The 19,722-nt window shown below is 49.2% G+C and overlaps 2 protein-coding genes across 3 annotated transcripts; one reads left to right on the forward strand and one right to left on the reverse strand.

Annotated features, from left to right (window-relative positions):
* The first annotated feature begins 119 nt into the window (after nt 1-119).
* Nucleotides 120-12,920, forward strand: esf1 (ESF1, nucleolar pre-rRNA processing protein, homolog (S. cerevisiae)). The gene is given in 13 exon segments (XM_040146312.1): nt 120-239; nt 2,613-3,053; nt 4,571-4,914; nt 5,006-5,184; nt 7,658-7,810; nt 7,928-8,042; nt 8,951-9,143; nt 9,246-9,434; nt 9,629-9,756; nt 10,101-10,191; nt 10,898-10,995; nt 11,148-11,303; nt 11,991-12,920. Coding segments are annotated over 13 exon segments (2,418 nt in total). The 5' UTR covers nt 120-223; the 3' UTR covers nt 12,306-12,920.
* Nucleotides 12,921-12,982: 62 nt separating this feature from the next.
* acaa1 (acetyl-CoA acyltransferase 1) lies at nt 12,983-19,242 on the reverse strand. Of its 2 annotated transcripts, XM_040146301.1 has the most exons (12): nt 18,785-19,238; nt 18,612-18,705; nt 18,086-18,143; nt 17,907-17,986; nt 17,781-17,823; nt 17,552-17,650; nt 16,995-17,075; nt 16,406-16,596; nt 16,147-16,326; nt 15,461-15,516; nt 14,855-15,000; nt 12,983-14,742 (listed from the first exon to the last, which is right to left on the reverse strand). In XM_040146301.1, the coding sequence occupies exons 1-12, from the start codon at nt 18,968-18,970 to the stop codon at nt 14,667-14,669; spliced, it is 1,290 nt and encodes a 429-aa protein (XP_040002235.1). In that variant the 5' UTR covers nt 18,971-19,238; the 3' UTR covers nt 12,983-14,666. The 2 variants fall into 2 exon arrangements, with proteins under 2 accessions (XP_040002235.1, XP_040002236.1); XM_040146302.1 differs by lacking the exons at nt 12,983-14,742; nt 14,855-15,000 and adding an exon at nt 15,035-15,352 and having other exon boundaries at nt 18,785-19,242.
* Nucleotides 19,243-19,722: the final 480 nt, after the last annotated feature.

Here is a 19,722-nt window from a genome sequence, read left to right on the forward strand (position 1 = left end):
ACACCTGCGCTGCTTCTTCCTGTCCTCCGCGGTGACCGACCTCAGGGGGGAGGGGCGAGGAAGACGAGGAAGAGGACTCCGCTGGGCTACTTACAAACTACGGAAGTGGATCGCAGCCTGGAAGTGGAACGAAAGCCAAAACCTATCCAGTTGAACGTAAACCGCTCCCGCCAGCGCTGGTGCTGGTGAAGAAGAACCCAGAAAGGCTTTCATCATTTTGTGAATGAATCAATCAATAAGTAATCAATCAATATCTACCCACTGTTTTCGTTGTCGATTGATCTGCAGATTGTTTTCTTGATTAATTGTTTGGTCCAAGAAAAGTCAGAAAACAGTTAGGAATACCTTTAAAAAAGATCGTAAAGCCCGAGCTGATGATCGATTAATCATTTAATCGCCATTTAAAAAGGCTTTAAACTACATTCTGAAATCCCTGCCGTCACCGGAACTTGTACATTTATGACCTTGAATCACTGGAAACATTTTAGTACTTTTGCTTTTACGTCTAAAAATATCAGAGTCAGAGAAAATGTATAATAATGTTTATAATAACGTTCTGCGGCTGCTAACAACAGAGACGCCTGTAACAGCAGTTCTTTGCCAACAGGCAGAGGAAAGTCACGTTTCGTGAAGGACCTGAAGCGTCAGTGCGCGTTTTACTCCGTTTGTCCCACTCCGCTTGCCTTAGCAAGGAAGGGGCGGGAAGACCGAGAGGTCACCGAACAGTTGCATGGTGGGAAAACACGTGCGGCAGGAGCCCTGTGAGGAACCGGAGGATACTGTCGTTAATGGTTTATTTTTTTAACCTATTTTAGGTCAGCTTCAGACGGTCTTAGTTCACCTGCGAGCGCGGAGCTGAGCCGACTGAGCCGCCGGTGAGACGGGACAGACTCACCTGCCGTGAAGGTGAGGGTGGGATCCACAGTCCGGGCTCCAGACTGGAGGCTCAGTTTCATAAATACGTGACTGACTTGACCGGAAACGTAACTGTAAAACCTTCCAATCCGTCGGTCTCTAAGGAAAAAGTGGACAACGATCTTCGTTTAAGACGCTTTATTCAAACATTAATGAGCCCGGTAATTGAAAAGCGTCCTGGGCTCACGAGCCCCAGCTCATCCGGTTGTAGCTGGTAAAGTTGCTATAGTGAGAAGATAAGACGCAGTGACAAAAACGACGATGATGATGATGATGATGATAAGAAGAATAAAGACATTTCAAAGGCACTAAAGAAGGACAGAGCAAAGCTCGGTGACATCCAGTGTGTGTTTACAGATGCAGACTGTGTCAGTCTGTGTGAGCACACCTGAACATGTGATCACGTGAATATACCTGTAAAGGTCAGGTGTCATCCAGCGGTTTCACTGTCTGCAGTGTTTGGCTCGTTTGTTCGGAAAACCCTCCACATTCCCTCGGGTTTTATAACATTTTATTTCACTTGGGCGTCTTTTGCCTCCAGTTGCTAATTATTCTCAACATTTGTCTTTTCTCATCCATTATTTGAGGAGACATTACGCAGATCAAGACAAATACAACAGAATGTGGACCCTTCTGTTTCCCTCGTCACACCCCTCCGATGGGATCTTAACATTTCACATGATCTAAATGTGTTTCCGTCCTTCGTCTCCATTTGCTTTGTTTAAAAGTGTTTAATTCTCTGCTCTTGTGTTTTCAGTGAGGCGTTCGCTGACCAACTCTGTAGTTTGATCCTTTTCAAGATCGTGTCTAAGGTTGTAAGACCTCCGTTGTTGTTTTTATTCAGGTTTTCCTTTGCGTTGTTGTGTTAGTGTGTCGCACCTTGTGTTTTCCTATTCTCCTTTTGTCTGTTCTTGTGTTCGTTTGTGCGGGACTCCCTTGAAAACTACCCTGATATATTGAACCTGACTATAATCTTGGCTCCGTGAGGTTCAGCCTTTTTTAGAATAAGCTCTGCTATTCTGGGCTTTTGCTCTAAAACACAACTGGGGTTCTGATTCCAGGCCCCGAGGGTTTGGCTACAACTAACCCTTATTTTCATTATTGATTATTATCATTTTGTGTGTGATTTGTGATCAAGTGGTTGTTTGGTCCGTAAAATGTCAAGAGCCGAGTCGTGTGTTAAGACAGGGTAGCTAGTTACTCTTTGTTACTCGACCTTGAACCGTTTTGACTCCTCACTGTTGTCAGTGAAATCGTCCTTGGTGTGAAAAATTACCCGTCACTTTATGCGGTTGTTCGTCCAATTGGGCTGAATGTGAAACTGCCACTGTCATTTTCAGCTGAATTCTTGATATTTCAGAAATTATTGACGGAGAAATCTGACCAGATAATTAATGTCTTGTCATTTTTAGTGTTAACTCGGGAAACAAAGTTATTTATCAAGATTTACAAAGTAGTAAAAACACCACAGCGGGATTTCTATGATAGCTTATCGAAGATTTATGCCCACGACGACTACAATTCTACAGGTGAAATCCATCCTCTAAATAACTTGCAGTGTTGTGATAAAATAACTAGACATCAGGAAAAATAAACATTCCTGCTAAAGTTTGAAAAACAGAGTCCACTAGGGGCTGAGATAGCTTCATTCCTGTCGTCCAGGTTACCCAACATTGTGTCCTCTCTTTATTTGGCAGGCGACGCTGAGCTCTTTGCCGCCATGTCGTCCAAAAAGAACCGGGATGGCGACGAGCGCTTCCTTCGGGTGCAGAAGGACCCCCGCTTCTGGGAAATGCCAGAGAGAGAACGCAAGATCAAGATCGACAAGCGTTTCCAGTCCATGTTTCATGACAAGCGCTTCAAGGTGAAGTACACGGTGGACAAACGAGGCCGTCCCATCAACCACACCTCCGCAGACGACCTGAAGCGTTTCTACAAGCTCTCCGGCTCGGAGGACGAAGAAGATGAAGAGGACGCAAAGAACAAGAAGGCGACCGACGGGAAGAAGAAGAAAAAAGGGACGGAGACGCTGCCGAAAGCTGAGACAGACGCGAGGAAAGGAAAAGCAGCGCAGAGCGGAGCTGGTAAAGCTAAAGCGGAGCGGCCCGAACGAGGAGTCCGCGTTGTGGAGGATGAAGGTGAGAAGCCGTTCGTTGTTCTCGTGGTCGCTGACGCAGGTTTCGACACCTGCCTGAACTCCAGCCAGTTAATTCACGTCAGGCTGGTCTCACCGGTAGTGTCCCGCAACCCTCTCTGCTCTGGCGCGGCTGTAACCACATCAGACGGCGATGTCACAGCGTACCGACACACCCCGCAGTACGCCGTGACATCGCCGTCGGAGGTATGAGCCGGCATCGGGTCGCTCTTCACGGGGAAGCTCCGCGCTGAACCTCGTGCCGAGGGAGACCGGTGCTGCACTGACCCCTGCGCGTTCCGTGGTTTGAGTCCGTTGAACGCATTAGAGTCAGACGGGCGTGCGATACGCAGGAGGGCGTCGTTCACTTTACATCAAGTCGAGGCTCAAGTCAAGTCAGGTCAGTAGTAGAGCACAGATACAGAGAGATCAAATTATTGATTGATTGATGATTTCAATCAAATAAAATCACGGACCTAATTAAGAGGATACAAGTGAATTAATAAAAATATAGAGTATCTGGATAAAACCATAAAAACACAACACGTTGCACAGGAAACAAACGGAGCGCGTTCAGTCACGTCTTCATGGTGACTGTTAAAAAGGCTCAAGGAGAGAGAGAGAGGTCTGTAGACGGGCTTTGAAGATATCAGTGGAGGAGAAAGATCTAACACTGAGTCAACCTGTTCCACAGTTCAGGGCCAGGAACAGAAAATACCGTGGAACGGAGAGCAGTGATTGGTCAGCAGGCCCGAGGGGTCTGATGAGGAGGTCAGATACGTAACCTGTTGTCGGTCTTTGCTGTGCTTTAAAAAAAAGTCTCCAAATCCTTAACAGACGGGAATGATTTTAATGTTGTAAGTGATGGAAGAAGCAGGAGCTGACAAACCAGCTGATTTGATTATCAATTTTAAAGCAGAACCAAAGATGACACCGAGATGTTTTGTGTGGTGACGTCTACGCTTCAATCGCATCCCGATGGCGTCGCTCCACGTCCGCTGTGGCGGTGAACGGAGGCAAAGTTGCTTGAAGTCACTGTCCAAATACTTATGGAACTGACTGCATATAAAGAAAATAGGTAACGTCTAATAAAAGCAGAAAGCTCGCTGAAAGCAACTAGAGCAGCTTCCACAACTGCGTGATCACGTCACACTGATGAAAATGGGAGCTGGAGCTAGTGATGAGGTCAACAAACAAGGAAAAACTCATGACGTCTCCTCCAGCTATTGATCGCTGACTCAAACCTTAACTGTAGGGGAACACAAAATATGGAAACCACATTCTTTTTTTATGCAGTTGTTAATCGCATCCGCAAAACTGAGTTGAATTGATTCCTGTGACTCGCTGATCACATCTCTCCTGGCATGAATACACGTCGTCACTTCAGATCTCAGCAGCCGCTAAAACGTCTTCTGTGTCTTATTGTCTGTGCTCACAAAAAAAATCTGGATCTTGTAGCTTCAGCATCTGAGTCTCAGCCGTCAGGGGATTTCTCTCACTGCAACGCTTTATCTCCCTCAGACGATGAAGACGACGAGGAGCAGCAAACTGAGGAGGAGGATGGTGTCACCCTGGAAGACGTTGTCACGGACGGCAGTGAGGAGGATGAAGACGACGACGACGACGACGATGCAGAGGAGGAGAGTGATGTTGGAAGCGGATCGGATGAGGAGGAGTCCGGTCTGGACTCGGATGAGGACAGCGACAGCGGGCCAGACCTGGCCAGAGGGAAGGGCAACATCGAGACCAGCTCGGACGAGGACGAGGACGAGGAGGACGACGTGGACGCCATCCTGAGGAAAGAGGAAGAGGCGATCGAACACGACTGGGGAGAGCTGTGCAAAGACGCCCAGCGGAGCGATGAGGTGAGGTCTGGAGTCTGTTCGCCTCGAAAGGAAACGTTTACTCTTCACGCACTCTGACTGTCTTTGTGGTTCCTGATTGTTTGTGTGTCAGGTTTCTGCCCGACTGGCCGTCTGCAACATGGACTGGGACCGCATGAAGGCCAGAGACCTGCTGGCTCTGGTCAACTCCTTCACACCTAAAGGAGGAGCTGTGCTGTCCGTCAAGGTAATGCCGCTTTGAATCCGAGTGGACGCCGAACGCCGGGCAGGAGCGGAGAGCACCTTCTGAAGGTTTCCCCGTCCACACTCTGAGCTGACTTTCTGACAGCGGGCCAGTCAGCTCAGCCGCACCACTTCAGAGAAGTCGGTGCTGGTTTTAGGAGCGATTCAGCACCAACACCGTTATTATCATCCGAGCGTTCCTCAACCACGGCAGAACGTGCACAGATGGTTATTACCCGGTGTCAAAAATCTGTTCTATTAACGGCGCTGCTCAGGTTGATGTCACATACCTGACATCTTCCGAGTAAATATGAGATTTCACACAGTTTGATCAGTAATTTTGGAAAATTCCCCCCAAACTTTACCAGACGGGAGACTTAAACTAGTAGGATGTCCTGTCTCGTTGACTGGCAGCAGGTGCTTCCGATGACTCGGGTTATCGTCTTGAGTGATTATATTACTTCTCCTCCAGCTCCGTAATGTGTGTTTGTTTTCACTGTCGTCTGACTTTATTCATTCTGATGAATCGATTAGTCGTTTTTGGTTTGTTTTTGTTTTTTTCCAAGCAAAAAAGGCCAAATCTTCCCAGACGCGAGGGTTCGATGCCTTTCTTTGTCCCCTATGACTGTAATGCTGAATGTCTCTGGAGTTGGGACACATTTGAAAGCGTCTGCTCGGGCTGTGGTAAATTCTATCGGCCATTTTCCCTCCTTCTATAGATCAAACGATTAATCGAGAAAACGACCAGCAGATTAAAATAAAACCAAAAGAATCATCTGAGCTGGATCAAGTCGTTCATTTGTGTTTGTGCGAGCTGTAACCTACACACACACACACACACACACACACACACACACACACACACACACACACACACACACACACACACACACACACACACACACACACACACACACACACACACACACACACACACACACACACACACACACACACACACACACACACACACACACACACACACACACACACACACACACACACACACACACACACACACACACACACACACACACACACACACACACACACACACACACACACACACACACACACACACACACACACACACACACACACACACACACACACACACACACACACACACACACACACACACACACACACACACACACACACACACACACACACACACACACACACACACACACACACACACACACACACACACACACACACACACACACACACACACACACACACACACACACACACACACACACACACACACACACACACACACACACACACACACACACACACACACACACACACACACACACACACACACACACACACACACACACACACACACACACACACACACACACACACACACACACACACACACACACACACACACACACACACACACACACACACACACACACACACACACACACACACACACACACACACACACACACACACACACACACACACACACACACACACACACACACACACACACACACACACACACACACACACACACACACACACACACACACACACACACACACACACACACACACACACACACACACACACACACACACACACACACACACACACACACACACACACACACACACACACACACACACACACACACACACACACACACACACACACACACACACACACACACACACACACACACACACACACACACACACACACACACACACACACACACACACACACACACACACACACACACACACACACACACACACACACACACACACACACACACACACACACACACACACACACACACACACACACACACACACACACACACACACACACACACACACACACACACACACACACACACACACACACACACACACACACACACACACACACACACACACACACACACACACACACACACACACACACACACACACACACACACACACACACACACACACACACACACACACACACACACACACACACACACACACACACACACACACACACACACACACACACACACACACACACACACACACACACACACACACACACACACACACACACACACACACACACACACACACACACACACACACACACGCACACACACACACACACACACACACACACACACACACACACACACACACACACACACACACACACACACACACACGAGCAGCAATTCAATCCCCTGATGTTTATGCTTTTAACGTTAAACTAACCCTGACAGAACGCCAGGTCTTAACCCTAAAATCTAATGGTTTACTTTGTGGGGACCAGTAGCTAAATATCCATAATGAGACCGTGAGAACAAATTGTTATCCACACACCGTGTTACACAAATACACGTGAACACACAAACAGTTAAATTATGTTGAAACTGTGTCCATTGAATTGTAGTTTAAGAGTCTCCAGTCACACACACACATAGTTTTGATATTGGGTTTCTGTGTGTTTTCCCTCTGGGTCTGATAAGTGCACGTGTCGGGGGGTGTTTCCCGCTCAGGGTTTACAGGGAGAAGATGCGTGACTACCAGTTCAAGCGGCTCAAGTATTACTACGCCGTGGTGGAGTGTGACTCGGCCGACACAGCCGCCAAGATCTACGACGAGTGTGACGGCTACGAGTACGAGAGCAGCTGCTCCGTCCTGGACCTCCGGTACGAGAACGTACATAATCTCAAATCCATTTCTCTACTTTGACCTATCGAACGTCTTCCGGTCCGAACTCGCGGTTTCCGCTCCCCCTTGGTTTAATTCAAACCGTTTTTCAACAGGTTTATTCCTGATGAAGTCACGTTTGCCGAGGAGCCCAGAGACGTGGCTACGGACGTGAACCTGTTGGCCTACACGCCCAAACTGTTCACCTCATCTGCTGCTGCCACCTCAAAGGTAAGACAGTCACTGTACAATCAAATTATTAGCAAAAAATATCAAACATGACCATAAAATCAAGTTCTTCACCTTTTCCTATTTTTTTCCTCATCGATTAATCAACCAATTATTTTTTTGATGGATCCTTTAGTCCATGAAACATGAAAAAAGCCAAAAATCCTCATCAAAACTTCACAAAGCTGAAAATGTGACGCCTTCGATCTCGTTTTGTTCGACCAAAAGTCTGAATACACAAAATTATTTAGTTTGCAAAGAAAAGCAGGAATCGTCTCATTTGAGAGGCAGGAACCAGAACATTTGGCATTTTTTCATTATTTTTGCTTGAAAAATTAAATGATAAATGAGATTATTACAACCAATTGATAAATCGACTCGCCGTTTCAGCTCTATACTATTCTATTATCTTACTTACCTCTGCTTTTTAAATGTGTAGAAATACTTGTCCTTTGCTGCTTTAAAGTGTCTTTTTTTTGTTTGTTTAGTAAAACACTTTGAGCTGCATTTTGTTAATGAAAGGTGCCATATAAGTAAAGATTATTTTGATCATTTCTTTGGAGTCTTTTCATTTGAAACATCTGCAGAAAGTGCCGCTGACTGATAGCAGCTTTAAACCCGCTTGGGAAACCGGCTGCGTCCCCGGCTTCTTGGCAGCGTGAATACGCTCGGCCGCTGTCTGAGAATCGAAGGAATATCATGTGTGTTTGTTTGTTTTTTCTCTTTTTTGCGATGAGAAAATGTTCACATGACTCAGGTCTGGTCAACGTCATGGACTCTGTTTTGATGGGTTGATTAAAATGTAATTAAAGCCAAGGCAGGAACAAAAATAAGGAAGCACAGATTTTTCTGTAAAGACAAACGGCAGGACTTTGGGACTCGTGTGTCTGAGTCTGTGTTGAACCAATCAGGTGCAGCTCACGTGGGACGAGACGGACCACGAGCGGGTGACTGCGCTGAACAGGAAGTTCAACAAGGACGAGCTGCTGGAAATGGACTTTAACGCCTACCTGGCCTCCTCCAGCGAAGAGGAGGAGGAGGATGAAGATGGAGGGCTCGGCTTCGGAGAGCGGGAGAGCAGAGACGATGACAGCACAGCAGAGGGTGAGAGAACGTATTATAGCTCTGCTCTTCAATGGAAGTTCTTCTCCTGTGACGAGATGAAGCAGCACTGAGGAGTTGCTCTGTCCTTTGTCTGTTCCATAGCTCAACCGAGGGAAGAGCCCGTCGCGGAGGTGGAGACGAAAGCCCAGAGGGAAGAAGGGAAGGAGAAGAAGAAGAAGAAAAGCGAGGAGCAGATCTCTAAGTACAGAGAGCTGCTGAAAGGCATCCAGGACAAAGAGAAGAAGCTGCACGAAGACAAAGACATGGAGATGGAGATTACCTGGGTGCCAGGTACCAGTAGATGTTATGACTTCACTTTTCAAGTGTCTGTCTGTGTCTTGCTTTCAGTTGTGTCTAACACACACAGAGCAATAACGTAAAAAAAGCCCAGGCTGCCCTGAAACCCCCTCGCCAGCACTTCCATCTTCAGTCGGTCAGTTAGAGCCGTAGGTAGTTTGTTGAACCCCTATTTGATCTGACTGCAGGGCTCAAGGAGACGACGGAGCAGCTGGTGAAGAAGAAGCTGGAGGGGAAAGACAAGCTGACGCCCTGGGAGGAGTTCCTGCAGAAGAAGAAAGAGAGGAAGAAGCAGAAGAAATCTCAGAGCAAACAGGTGCGTGAGACCGTCTGCCAAGAACCTCACAGGTAACAACAGGTGTATCTGAGCTGCGTTGACTTCAAGTGGTAAAAGTGCAGTGAGAGGTTCCCACTTTCGTCGAGGCTCCGTCCGGCACCGACAGTATCTTAGAAACAAGTCAGAGTCCCAATAAACGGATCTTCCTTGGAGAATAGGAGCCGTCGTTTAGCACTAAGTCACACAACTGATCACACAACGGATGAATCTGGTCATAATCACCAAACAACTCTGCTTCAGTTGAGCCCATTTCTGTTTGTGCAGTTCTCCTATCGATGCCCTGCGTAGTTTCACTCATCGCTTTTATGGTTCTCTTGTACCAGGAGGCGGGTGAGGAAGAGCCCAGCGATGACGAGCTTCCTCCAGATGTTGACCTCAGTGACCCCTTCTTCGCCGAGGAGCTCGGCGCTACAGGTGATCCGTCCTCTGAATCGATGAGTCGGTCAGTCACAGCCGTGTGGCCTCGTGCTCGTGGATGTGTCCTATCGACTGTTAGTGGAGTTCTGTGGAACCTTGTACAGAACTCTTTGGGGCCCGGCTGGTTTTTCCTAATGACTTTGGGGATTTTCGGTTTCGGGGGAATCGAGCACTTTGCCCTTTCTTGTCTGTAGATAAAGTCTGAAGGCATCTGGTTGTTTTCCAAGCGTTTTCTAGATAATGTGAAAGCTTCTACTGAAATGTTCTGTGAAATACATCCGGTCCAAACCAGACAGAAAAGAAGCAGCTGTTTGTTCAACTGCAACAAGTCACATTTTGTAGATGTATGTACACTCAGCGAGCGCTTTATTAGGAACACCTTTACGCCTGCTTGTTCGTGCATCCAACCAGCCAATCAGGCTGCAACAGTTGAATGCATAAAATCCTGCAGGTACAGGTGAGGAGCTCCAGTTCATGTTCACATGCAACATCAGAATAAGGCTGACTGTGACAGGATTGTTTGAGTGTTTCTGAAACTGCTGATGTTCTGTGATTTTCACACACAACAGTCTCTAGAGTTTTTTTACTCAGGATGGAGCCAAAACCAAACCATCCAGCGAGCAGCAGCATGAAAACGCTTTGTTGATGTAGATCCATGAAGATCTCAAAGGTCCAGTATCAGTGTTGTCTGATGTGTCTGCAGATCTGAAGAAGAAACAGAAGGGAAAAAAGAAGAAGAAACAGCAGCGGGAGGAAGAGGAGAGGACGGCTGAGGAGGAAGAGGAGCTGGAGAAACAAAAGGTCAGAGGTCAATCACATCCGTGACCATGAAAATCACCAAACCTGCACTCAGCAGATGTGGGGCTGGAGTCCTCAAATCTCACTCGAGGTCCAAACCTGAGTCTTTTGTCTGCTTTTTCCTTTCTTTTTTGCGTGTGTGTGTGTGTGTGTAGGCTGAGATGGCGCTGCTGATGGAGGACGACGCCACCGACGCCAAACACAAACACTTTAACTACGACAAGATCGTGGAACAGCAGAACTTGAGCAAGAGGAAGAGGAAGAAGCTGCTGAAGCGGGGCGAGGAGCCGCTGGAGGACGACGACTTCCAGGTGAAACCTTCAGTCTGCTTCCTCGAGATTTTGATCCGTTCGGCCTCCTGGGTTTGGACGGTTTTATTTTTAAATACCACGAGCAGGGATCCGTCATTAACCAGCACAAACTACAGGATCCTACAGTTAAAAGATGCTTTTTCAACAAAGAGAGGTCCTTTTAAAATAGCTGAGTATTTTCCACAGCGTCTGAATTTTACGTTTTCACAAAAGGTCACTTTGCAGGAATATCATACAATATCTTTACCAACAGATTTCCCAAATTGTTTACCTCCTTTTTTTCCTCAGGCCAATAGGAGGTGAAAACAGACTCAAAATGACATTAAAAAACAGCAAATAAACATGTTTGAGAAACTGGAACGTTTTGATAAAATAAATCCTTTAGACATTTGCAGGGAGAGCGGAAATTAGTCGTGAGATTCCACTCAATAGATATCTTCACCGATGTCTGTCCAAACTAGAAAAAAATCAGGTTGATTAACTGTTGACGTGATCGGTTTTGTACAAAAGCTACGGTGACGCCAGCAGCTGGAAGAAAGGAAACTAAAGTGGCGACTTGGAAAGTTAAAGGCATTAACGACAAAAAACCATGATTTGTAGAGGAATGTATAAAACATTGAGAGGCAGCAGGACGGTCCCGTAATGTCCGCACGTCTGTAACAAACCTCTTCCTGTCTCTGCGTCCAGGTGGATGTTAAAGACCCCCGTTTCCAGGCCATGTTCACCTCCCACCTGTTCAACCTGGACCCGTCCCACCCCAGCTACAAGAAGACTAAAGCCACTGACAACATCCTGGCCGAGAGGCGGCGCAGACGAGAGGACGAGCAGCGGCAGAGGGAGGACGTCCTCAGTGCTCAGGAAGCGGCCGTGAAGAAACAGGAAAATGACTCTGATGCTCCGACGGCGAGGAAGTCGATGGACCCCGGTCTGTCTCTGCTCGTCAAGTCCATTAAAAGCAAAACGGAGCAGTTTCAGGCTCGGAAGAAACAGAAGCTCCTGTAGGTTCGACTGAAAACTGCTGCCTCCTGGACCTTTTATCCGCTCGGGTTCTCCCGATGAAACGGGATCGGTTTCCTGCGTTTGTACAGAAAAACTCCCAACAGCAGGAATACAACATGAAATGAGGACTCGTGCACATCTGGAGTAAAAACCGACTCCTGCTGAAATGTTTTATTTGTGCCGTTTGGACTCATCAGTGGTCAGTAACGTAAAGTCGTGCTCCACAGTGAATTTCAACAGACAGATGAGCTTTAGCGCCAATTAGCAAACAAAACAAAGCTACTGTTGGATTGGTCCTTAGATTAAAGCCCTTATTATTAGCATTTACAAACAGTAAATAAACATTTAATACTAGTGTAGTGAGAAGCAGATATAAAGACATTTTAAGTCTTTATCAATGTTCAGTGTTTGTTCCACATGTTTTCTATTATTCCAGCTGTGTTTTACTGTGTTGTGGTTCATCACCTGTTCATCCAGCAGCCTCCACTGACGGAGGAGTTGGAGCCGGTAACAGAGACGCTGATGAATAACGAGATCTGGTCACAGCTGCATCAGAGACCAGGTATTAAATCTGTATGTACTGGTTCTAAATGCTAAATAAAGGGTGTTGAAGTGTTACCACAGATTATTCAAAACCCCCCTCACACACTTACATTAAATCAAAGTCAGTGTCTCACAAAGTCCTGAAATGCAGCTAAATATGGAACCGTGTTTTGATTTTTCCCTGCATGAATCCCCGGGTTGTGGACGCTAGCGCCGCGCTGAGCTGTTGACAGCCGCAGCCGCCGTTTCTGCGACGTTCAACGTGGATCCTCTGACCCGTTGGTGCAGAACATGTCCATATGATAGTAGCGTCATTAATGAAGCTCTGCTAACTTGGTGGTTTCCTTTGGCTGCTTCACGATAAAAGCCTCCTGCTCTTTGCCCGTGGAAAGCTTTTAATGTGAAGCACCAGCGGCAGCACGACATGTTCGGTTGGCATCAGCGGTACTTTAACACACGGCAGCATAAATCAGGCCCCATAAAAGCTGCCTGGCCCGGTCTTCACTTTAGCCCAGGTTGGTCCACGAACGCCACAGAGAAGCGAAGACCGGGTCGAGCCACGCTGCTGCGGTCCAGCTGTCCCAGATTTTAGTGTCACTTCTGTACTTTCACATCTCAGCGTTAAGTTACCGCTCGCGTAAACCAAACATTTGACATCAAAAGCTCTCGACTGGTTGACCGACGGGATGCTGTTATCGGGACGGAGGCAGAGTAACGCAAAGTGAGTAGAAACGGGTCTAATCGACCGGATATGGACAGATTGAGCAGATCCGTCTGAAATGTCACAGACAACAGACTCTCGCTGTGGTCCGTGACCAGCTCGGCTGCAACGCGGCATCAGGGTCGCGCCGATACCGGCTCGGCTTAACGGAGGAACCCTGTCGTGGTTTCACCAGCAACATGAAGACAAAGGCACTTATTCTCCTGCTATTGGAAAAGTTTCTTGGCTACGAGCGTTAACAGCAGTTCTAGTGAAGCAAATGTCTCCTCAGCCCCTTTCAGACACCGAACCTGTAACGTGTCGACTGTGGTTTAGTTATTAATCAGGTGATGCTTGCGTAACATTTTGAGACCAGGCGAGACAGGTTCACGGTTTCTCATGTCCGTCCTCTCAGGTGTCCACGTTTACAAAGAAACTGGATCCTTCCTCCTGTCCGTACTGGACATGAATCGATCTCTTCACAATGAGCTTTCAGTGTTAGCGATGGGGGACAAAATCCACCGTCCTCGTCCTAACGTTCAGCTGGAGCTGATGTGAGCCGTTCAGCGTTACAGTCTGTTTCGTACGAGATTTACTCCTTTTGTTTCTGTCCTTCCACCTCAGCTCAGCAAGGAAACAAAAAGAGGACATTTTGCACTGAAAAGACTCAGACGGCGGAAGCCCCACTTCCCTCGCGCTCTCTTGTTAACCTCAGTACAAAGGGATCTTTCGTCAGCCACCGCGAACCCCGATATGTTGCTCGCACCGACACCTGGCTGTTGTTTCCAGATACATTAGAGAAACTGTGAACCTGTCCTTGACGCTTGTCTCATTGGAAGACACTGGAGGACAGAGGATTCTAGCTTCAGACCATTTTCACTCAAGTGGTTCAGCTCTGGTCGCTCGCAAAAACGCGGTAGAGTACCGATGACGGGGCTTTGGTAACTGGTCGGTCAAGTCCGGATCTTGTGTAGCGCTGCAGCTGACTATTATTTTCATCTATTATCTTTAATCACACCTGAGCCGTTTAGAAATGTTTAGTAGCCAGACGACAGGATTAGATGTCGTGTCTGAAAGAGGCTTTTAATCACAGTGACGGGGTCTCGATGTGTCCTCGGCTCCTACGGTCCGGGGTATTCGAAGACAGCAGCGGCTCCCATCCCGGTCCCGACGCACATGGACACGACGCCATACGCCCTACAGTAAAAACACAAGGCGGGGACACTGAGAAAACCTGTCCGAAGACACTCTGGTCAAGTCTTAGTTGGGTAACAAATGAGGAGTAACGTGTGCAGCGGTCGACACAAACCTCCTGCCCCTGCGCTTGAGTTCGTTGAGCATCGTCACCACCTGTCGGGCCCCGGTGCAGCCCAGAGGATGACCCAGGGCGATGGCCCCGCCGTTAGGATTCACCTTCTCCGGCGGGATCCCCAGCTTCTCCACACAGTACACCACCTGAGCGGCGACAAAAGCCACTGACGAACGCCCGCAACCAGCAGGAAAAGCACCTTTTCAGACCTGTGCCTCCATCGCAACATCTGAACAACTCAACAGCATCTCTCTCCTCCGGATCCACTGACCTCATCACAGTGGGATTTTAATTTTCCTTCTGTTTTCAGCAGAAAAAACACTCCACACTGGACCGGTTTCTGGATTATCCAGAGTAACAGGGATACGGTTTCTACGGGGAGACTTTCATCAACTCACAGATGTACAAAGAGAATAACAGAGTCCATCCCCCTTCATCCGGGATGGAGACCACTAAGTAGGAATTACAGTGTTTTTGGGTGATTGGGGTGAACTGGCCCTTGAAAAGAAGCAAATAGAGTCAGAAACATACGTTTCCTGAACACACAGAAACCAACCATCCACCGTAAATCGCCATAAATTCATTACCACGTTCTGTGGATCTCACCTGACTGGCGAAGGCCTCGTTGATCTCAAACACGTCGACATCAGCCACGGTTAGTCCTGAGGGGGAAACGGAAGACAGTGGTGAAGCTCTACAGCCGCCGTGTTGGTGGCACTGGGGACTGCGTCCAGAGGTCAGCGCCAACGGTTCCCTGCGGAGGTGTGGACCTCCAGTAGGGCCGTGGAGCTGAGTCTCTGGGGGTGGATCCCCTGTTTGTGGAGGTCAGACATGCTGCTCGAATTTCACACTGTTCCACTGATAATGCACCGGGAAACAGCAACGTGTCAGAGGGACGGGAAGCAGCGTTCCGGGGCTGCCGCCGGGTCACGTAGCTCTGATCCAGTTTGAAACGCGGTCCTACGACCGATTAACTGGAGACACCGGTGGGACCTGACTATCTGTCCCTGTGACTTTTGTTCTGTTGATCAGGTGATCGATAACCCTGTTACTGATTATCTGATCATTATGTCATTACTCAATTCTCCAACGCCGCTGGTCTTTTCTAGTTTTGCCTTTTGCGAACAAACATTTTAGAAAATTCGTAACAGGATCTGAGCTGGACCTGGCCCCGGTTAAAGCAGGTCTGCAGCCTCAGATACGGGACCTACAGGTCACAGCAGCCGCTTCAGATCGAAACCACAGCAAATGATCACGTGACTTTGACCCAGACGACACGGGCTGCGTCTCACCAGCTTGTTCCAGAGCCGCAGGGATGGCGAAAGCTGGGCCGATGCCCATGACATCGGGAGGGACCCCCACCACTGCACTGGCCCTCAGGACTCCCAGGACCGGCAGACCCAGAGCCTCCACCGCAGACCTGCGACCAACCAGCACGGCCGCGGCCCCGTCGCTCACCTGGCTGGAGTTACCTGGGACAGAACGCGTGAGCGTGTCGGACTTAGTCACCGGTTCGTCCATTCACCTGTTGCTTCAGCGGCGCTGACTCACCTGCTGTGGTGCTGCCGTCCGGTTTGAAGGCCGGCCGGAGCTTACTCAGTCCTGCCAGAGTGGTCCCGGGTCGGATCCCGTCGTCCCTACGGACCGTCACCTCCCGCTCTTTACCCTCATCATCCACCAACTTGGTGGCGACGGGAACGATCTCCTGGTCAAACAGGCCCATGCGCTGAGCCCGGGCTGCTCTGTGTGTGTGGGGTGGGGGGGGTGTTAGTAACACGTCGAGGTCTCAGCCTGAAATCCCAGATCAGCGTTCGCCTTAAAGGCCTCGCTGATTCTGCACAACATACGACGCCTTCTGTTCTCAGACCCAGACCAGAAACATGTTCTTTTACAGGTGTTTCATGTCAGATCAGTTCCCCTGGAGGTTTTCTTTAAAACAAAAAACTGTGGGGAATTTACAGAAGCTTCCTCGAAAGAAAAGAAACTTTAAGACCCAAGAAAACATCCAGATGTTCCTCATGTATGACTAGAAATCTCCTCCGTACTGACTGCGTGGTTCTCAGATTCGGCTGAACTTTCCACCAGAGTTCCACTGGAACCCAACAAACCCCGATGAGAAGAGAATCATTTGCTCGCTTACTTTTGCTGAGAGCCGAGAGCGAAGGCGTCCTGCTTTTCTCTGGAGACTCCGAATCTCTCGGCGACGTTCTCGGAGGTGATTCTGCAAAACAAAAAAAAATCATAGCAGGTGCAGCCGGCGTCGGTCTACCAGCGCCAAAAAGACGAAGGCGCGCTGTCAGTCCAAAGGGTCCGGTCACAATAATTCAACTGCGAGGAGCCAATCTGTGACCCGCGACCTCTGGGAAACAACTGGGGGCCGCAACTAGTTTCGGTTCTACTTTACCGAAATCCGGGATTATAATCTCTGGGCTGCAAGCGGGGTCGTAACCGGCTGACGGTTTCATCCAGGTTTGTCCTTCTGGGAGCGCAGCAACACGTCTGGGGACTTTGACTCTTTTTTAAGAGTTGCAATAACAAATTTCAGGATCAAAACCTTTGGGGGATTTTAACTAAGCGACTCAAGAAATGTGAGGAATATTAAAACTTTCAACAATCAACTCTGTAGTTGCAGTGACAGTTTTCAGGTTCATCAAAATCTTTCTGACTGTGACAGTTTCATTTCGGGACGAGTCTCACCCCATCGGGATGACGCAGTCTCTGGCCTTGTCGTCGTCCACCAGTCTGGGGCTCAGGTCTCCCGGGTCTCCCATTGAGCGCAGAGACATGCTCTCCACACTGTGCCACACGGAAACACACACACACACACACGTGGATTACGTCTCGTCGCTTTTATTCTCCGCTCCTGAAGGAACTCGGTTTAATCTGAACCGGATCCTTTACATCTGGACTGGGAGATGAAACGTACCCGCAGGCGAGACCCAGGTCGATGGATTTGCTCCGGATGGCTCCTGCACAAGCAACTTTGCGTAAGTGACGAGAAGCTTAGTTCAGGCTTTAGTCGCTAAGTGACGAGAGAAGCTCCAGCTTTTACCTGCTATGTTGAACAGAGCCTGCAGCCCGGAGGAGCACTGGCGGTTGACGGCGTAGACCGGAACCGTGTCTGGAAACCCGCTGAAACGAGGACAGAGCAGTGAGAGAGAGCCGGAGGACCGGACGGCTGTGCGTGTGTGTGTGTGTGTGTGTGTGTGTGTGTGTGAGAAGCAGTCCGACCTGAGGAAGTGAGCCACTCTGGCCATCAGGGCTCCGGCTCCAGGCTGCAGCACGTTACCTGCAGACGGGCGGAGACAGGTGAACACGCGGGGCAGAGGAACCGCACCTGTGTCAAAACACCTGTCTAACGGTCCTGCTTTGAGACCTGGTTCTAGACCAAAGTGGCCCTTTAAACTGAGGGAAGATCAGAGTTAATCCTCTAATTTGGCTGAATTTTTGTGCCAGATGTTTTCTGAGGGGAACGAAAACCCTCAGACGGTTTCTATTCAGCCCGTCTGAGGGTTTTCACTGCTGGAGCTCGGACCTTCGCGGTCTCTCGGAGCCTCCTCCTCCTCCTCAGGTGTCAACCGCTTGGTTCGTTTTATTTCTCTTTCATCTGCTTGTGCTCAGACCATTGACAGTGATGAACCGCGGCGTTAGTCCGGCTCCGGAAGCGGCGCGGCGAGCCACCTCTCACGGCTCCCGTCACCGAAACCGTCTAACGGCCGCGGCCTGATGCTGCGGGGGAGGGGGGGACTCGTCTCACCCACGCAGACGTCTCCCAGCGCGTCGGGCGACAGGCCGACATCTGCCAGCACAGCTGTCATCGCCGCACGCAGCAGCTCGTCCGGTGTGGTGTCCTGCAAGACGCCGGCAGTTAGTTTCTACGCCTCGGCGTGGCGGCGACGGCGGCGGCGGGTGCTCGGGCTCGGCAGTTACCTTGAAGGCGCCTCTCTTCGCTCTCCCGATGGCGGTCCTCAGCCCGTGAACCACCACCACGTCCTCCGGAGCGCCGCTCCCGGCAGGTCCGGATCCCGATCCGCACTCTGACCTCCGCAAAACCCGCCTGTAGTCGGAGGAGCCGGAGGGCGCCAGGTGACCTGAAATCAGCTTTAGCCTGTGCATTGCGGCGGCGAAACACCCGGGTTCCGTCGGGGAGGCCTCGGAGCCGGAGTCGCTTCCTGTACACTCGGGACGGGGAGAGAAGAGGGTCAGTCCTCGTCCGCCCCGCGTTCTTCTTCGTGAGTGTTCACGACGGAAACCGAGGGGCGGGACTTGCCTGAGCAGCTTCCGGTGTTTAAGTCTTCCTCAGCATCACAGTAGTTCGCGGACACGCGGCTTCGCAGCAAACGGGAGCCTTGTGATTTCTCCAACACGTCGACAGGTCGAGGCCGAAGCTCGCAGCCCGCATCTTCCTTCCCGTTGGACGTTAGGAGCCTCCGACTCCTAACGTCCAACTGTCACGTGGACGACTGACGGAAAATGGCCACAGTTTTAGTAAATGATTCATCTTTTGTTCCTTTTTCAAGCCAAAATGCCCAAAATTCACTGGTTCCAGCTCCTCAAATGTGAAGCTTTAACAGTTTTCCGATTCTCTGGGACAGGAACTCAACATGTGTGTGTTTTTGCCTGTTGGTTACACTGTGTGTGTGTGTGTGTGTGTGTGTGTGTGTGTGTGTGTGTGTGTGTATATTAATATACACTGACACACACAGACCTGAGAAGATGTGAACGAGCTGGTCCCAGATCAGTTTAAGTTGCAAGAAGAACAGGAAGGATAAAGGATGCTGTGTGTTTGACCACACACACACATCGTCATGGTGTTTTTAAACAGCAGTACCACAAGTCACACACATCAGTTGAACCTTTTATTTCCA

Source organism: Xiphias gladius, chromosome 15 (assembly GCF_016859285.1).
Source record: "Xiphias gladius isolate SHS-SW01 ecotype Sanya breed wild chromosome 15, ASM1685928v1, whole genome shotgun sequence".
Classification (NCBI taxonomy): Eukaryota; Metazoa; Chordata; class Actinopteri; order Istiophoriformes; family Xiphiidae; genus Xiphias; species Xiphias gladius.

What these genes read in the sequence shown, in the direction of transcription:
- acaa1 (XM_040146301.1), bottom strand. Translation starts at nt 18,970, where the DNA reads ATGCACAGGCTAAAGCTGATTTCAGGTCACCTGGCGCCCTCCGGCTCC. An exon ending in GGCTCTGTTCAACATAGCAG is followed by an intron (nt 17,824 to 17,906) that starts GTAAAAGCTGGA and finishes TTGCTTGTGCAG; the next exon opens with GAGCCATCCGGAGCAAATCC. An exon ending in GCTCTCGGCTCTCAGCAAAA is followed by an intron (nt 16,597 to 16,994) that starts GTAAGCGAGCAA and finishes CCACACACACAG; the next exon opens with AGCAGCCCGGGCTCAGCGCA.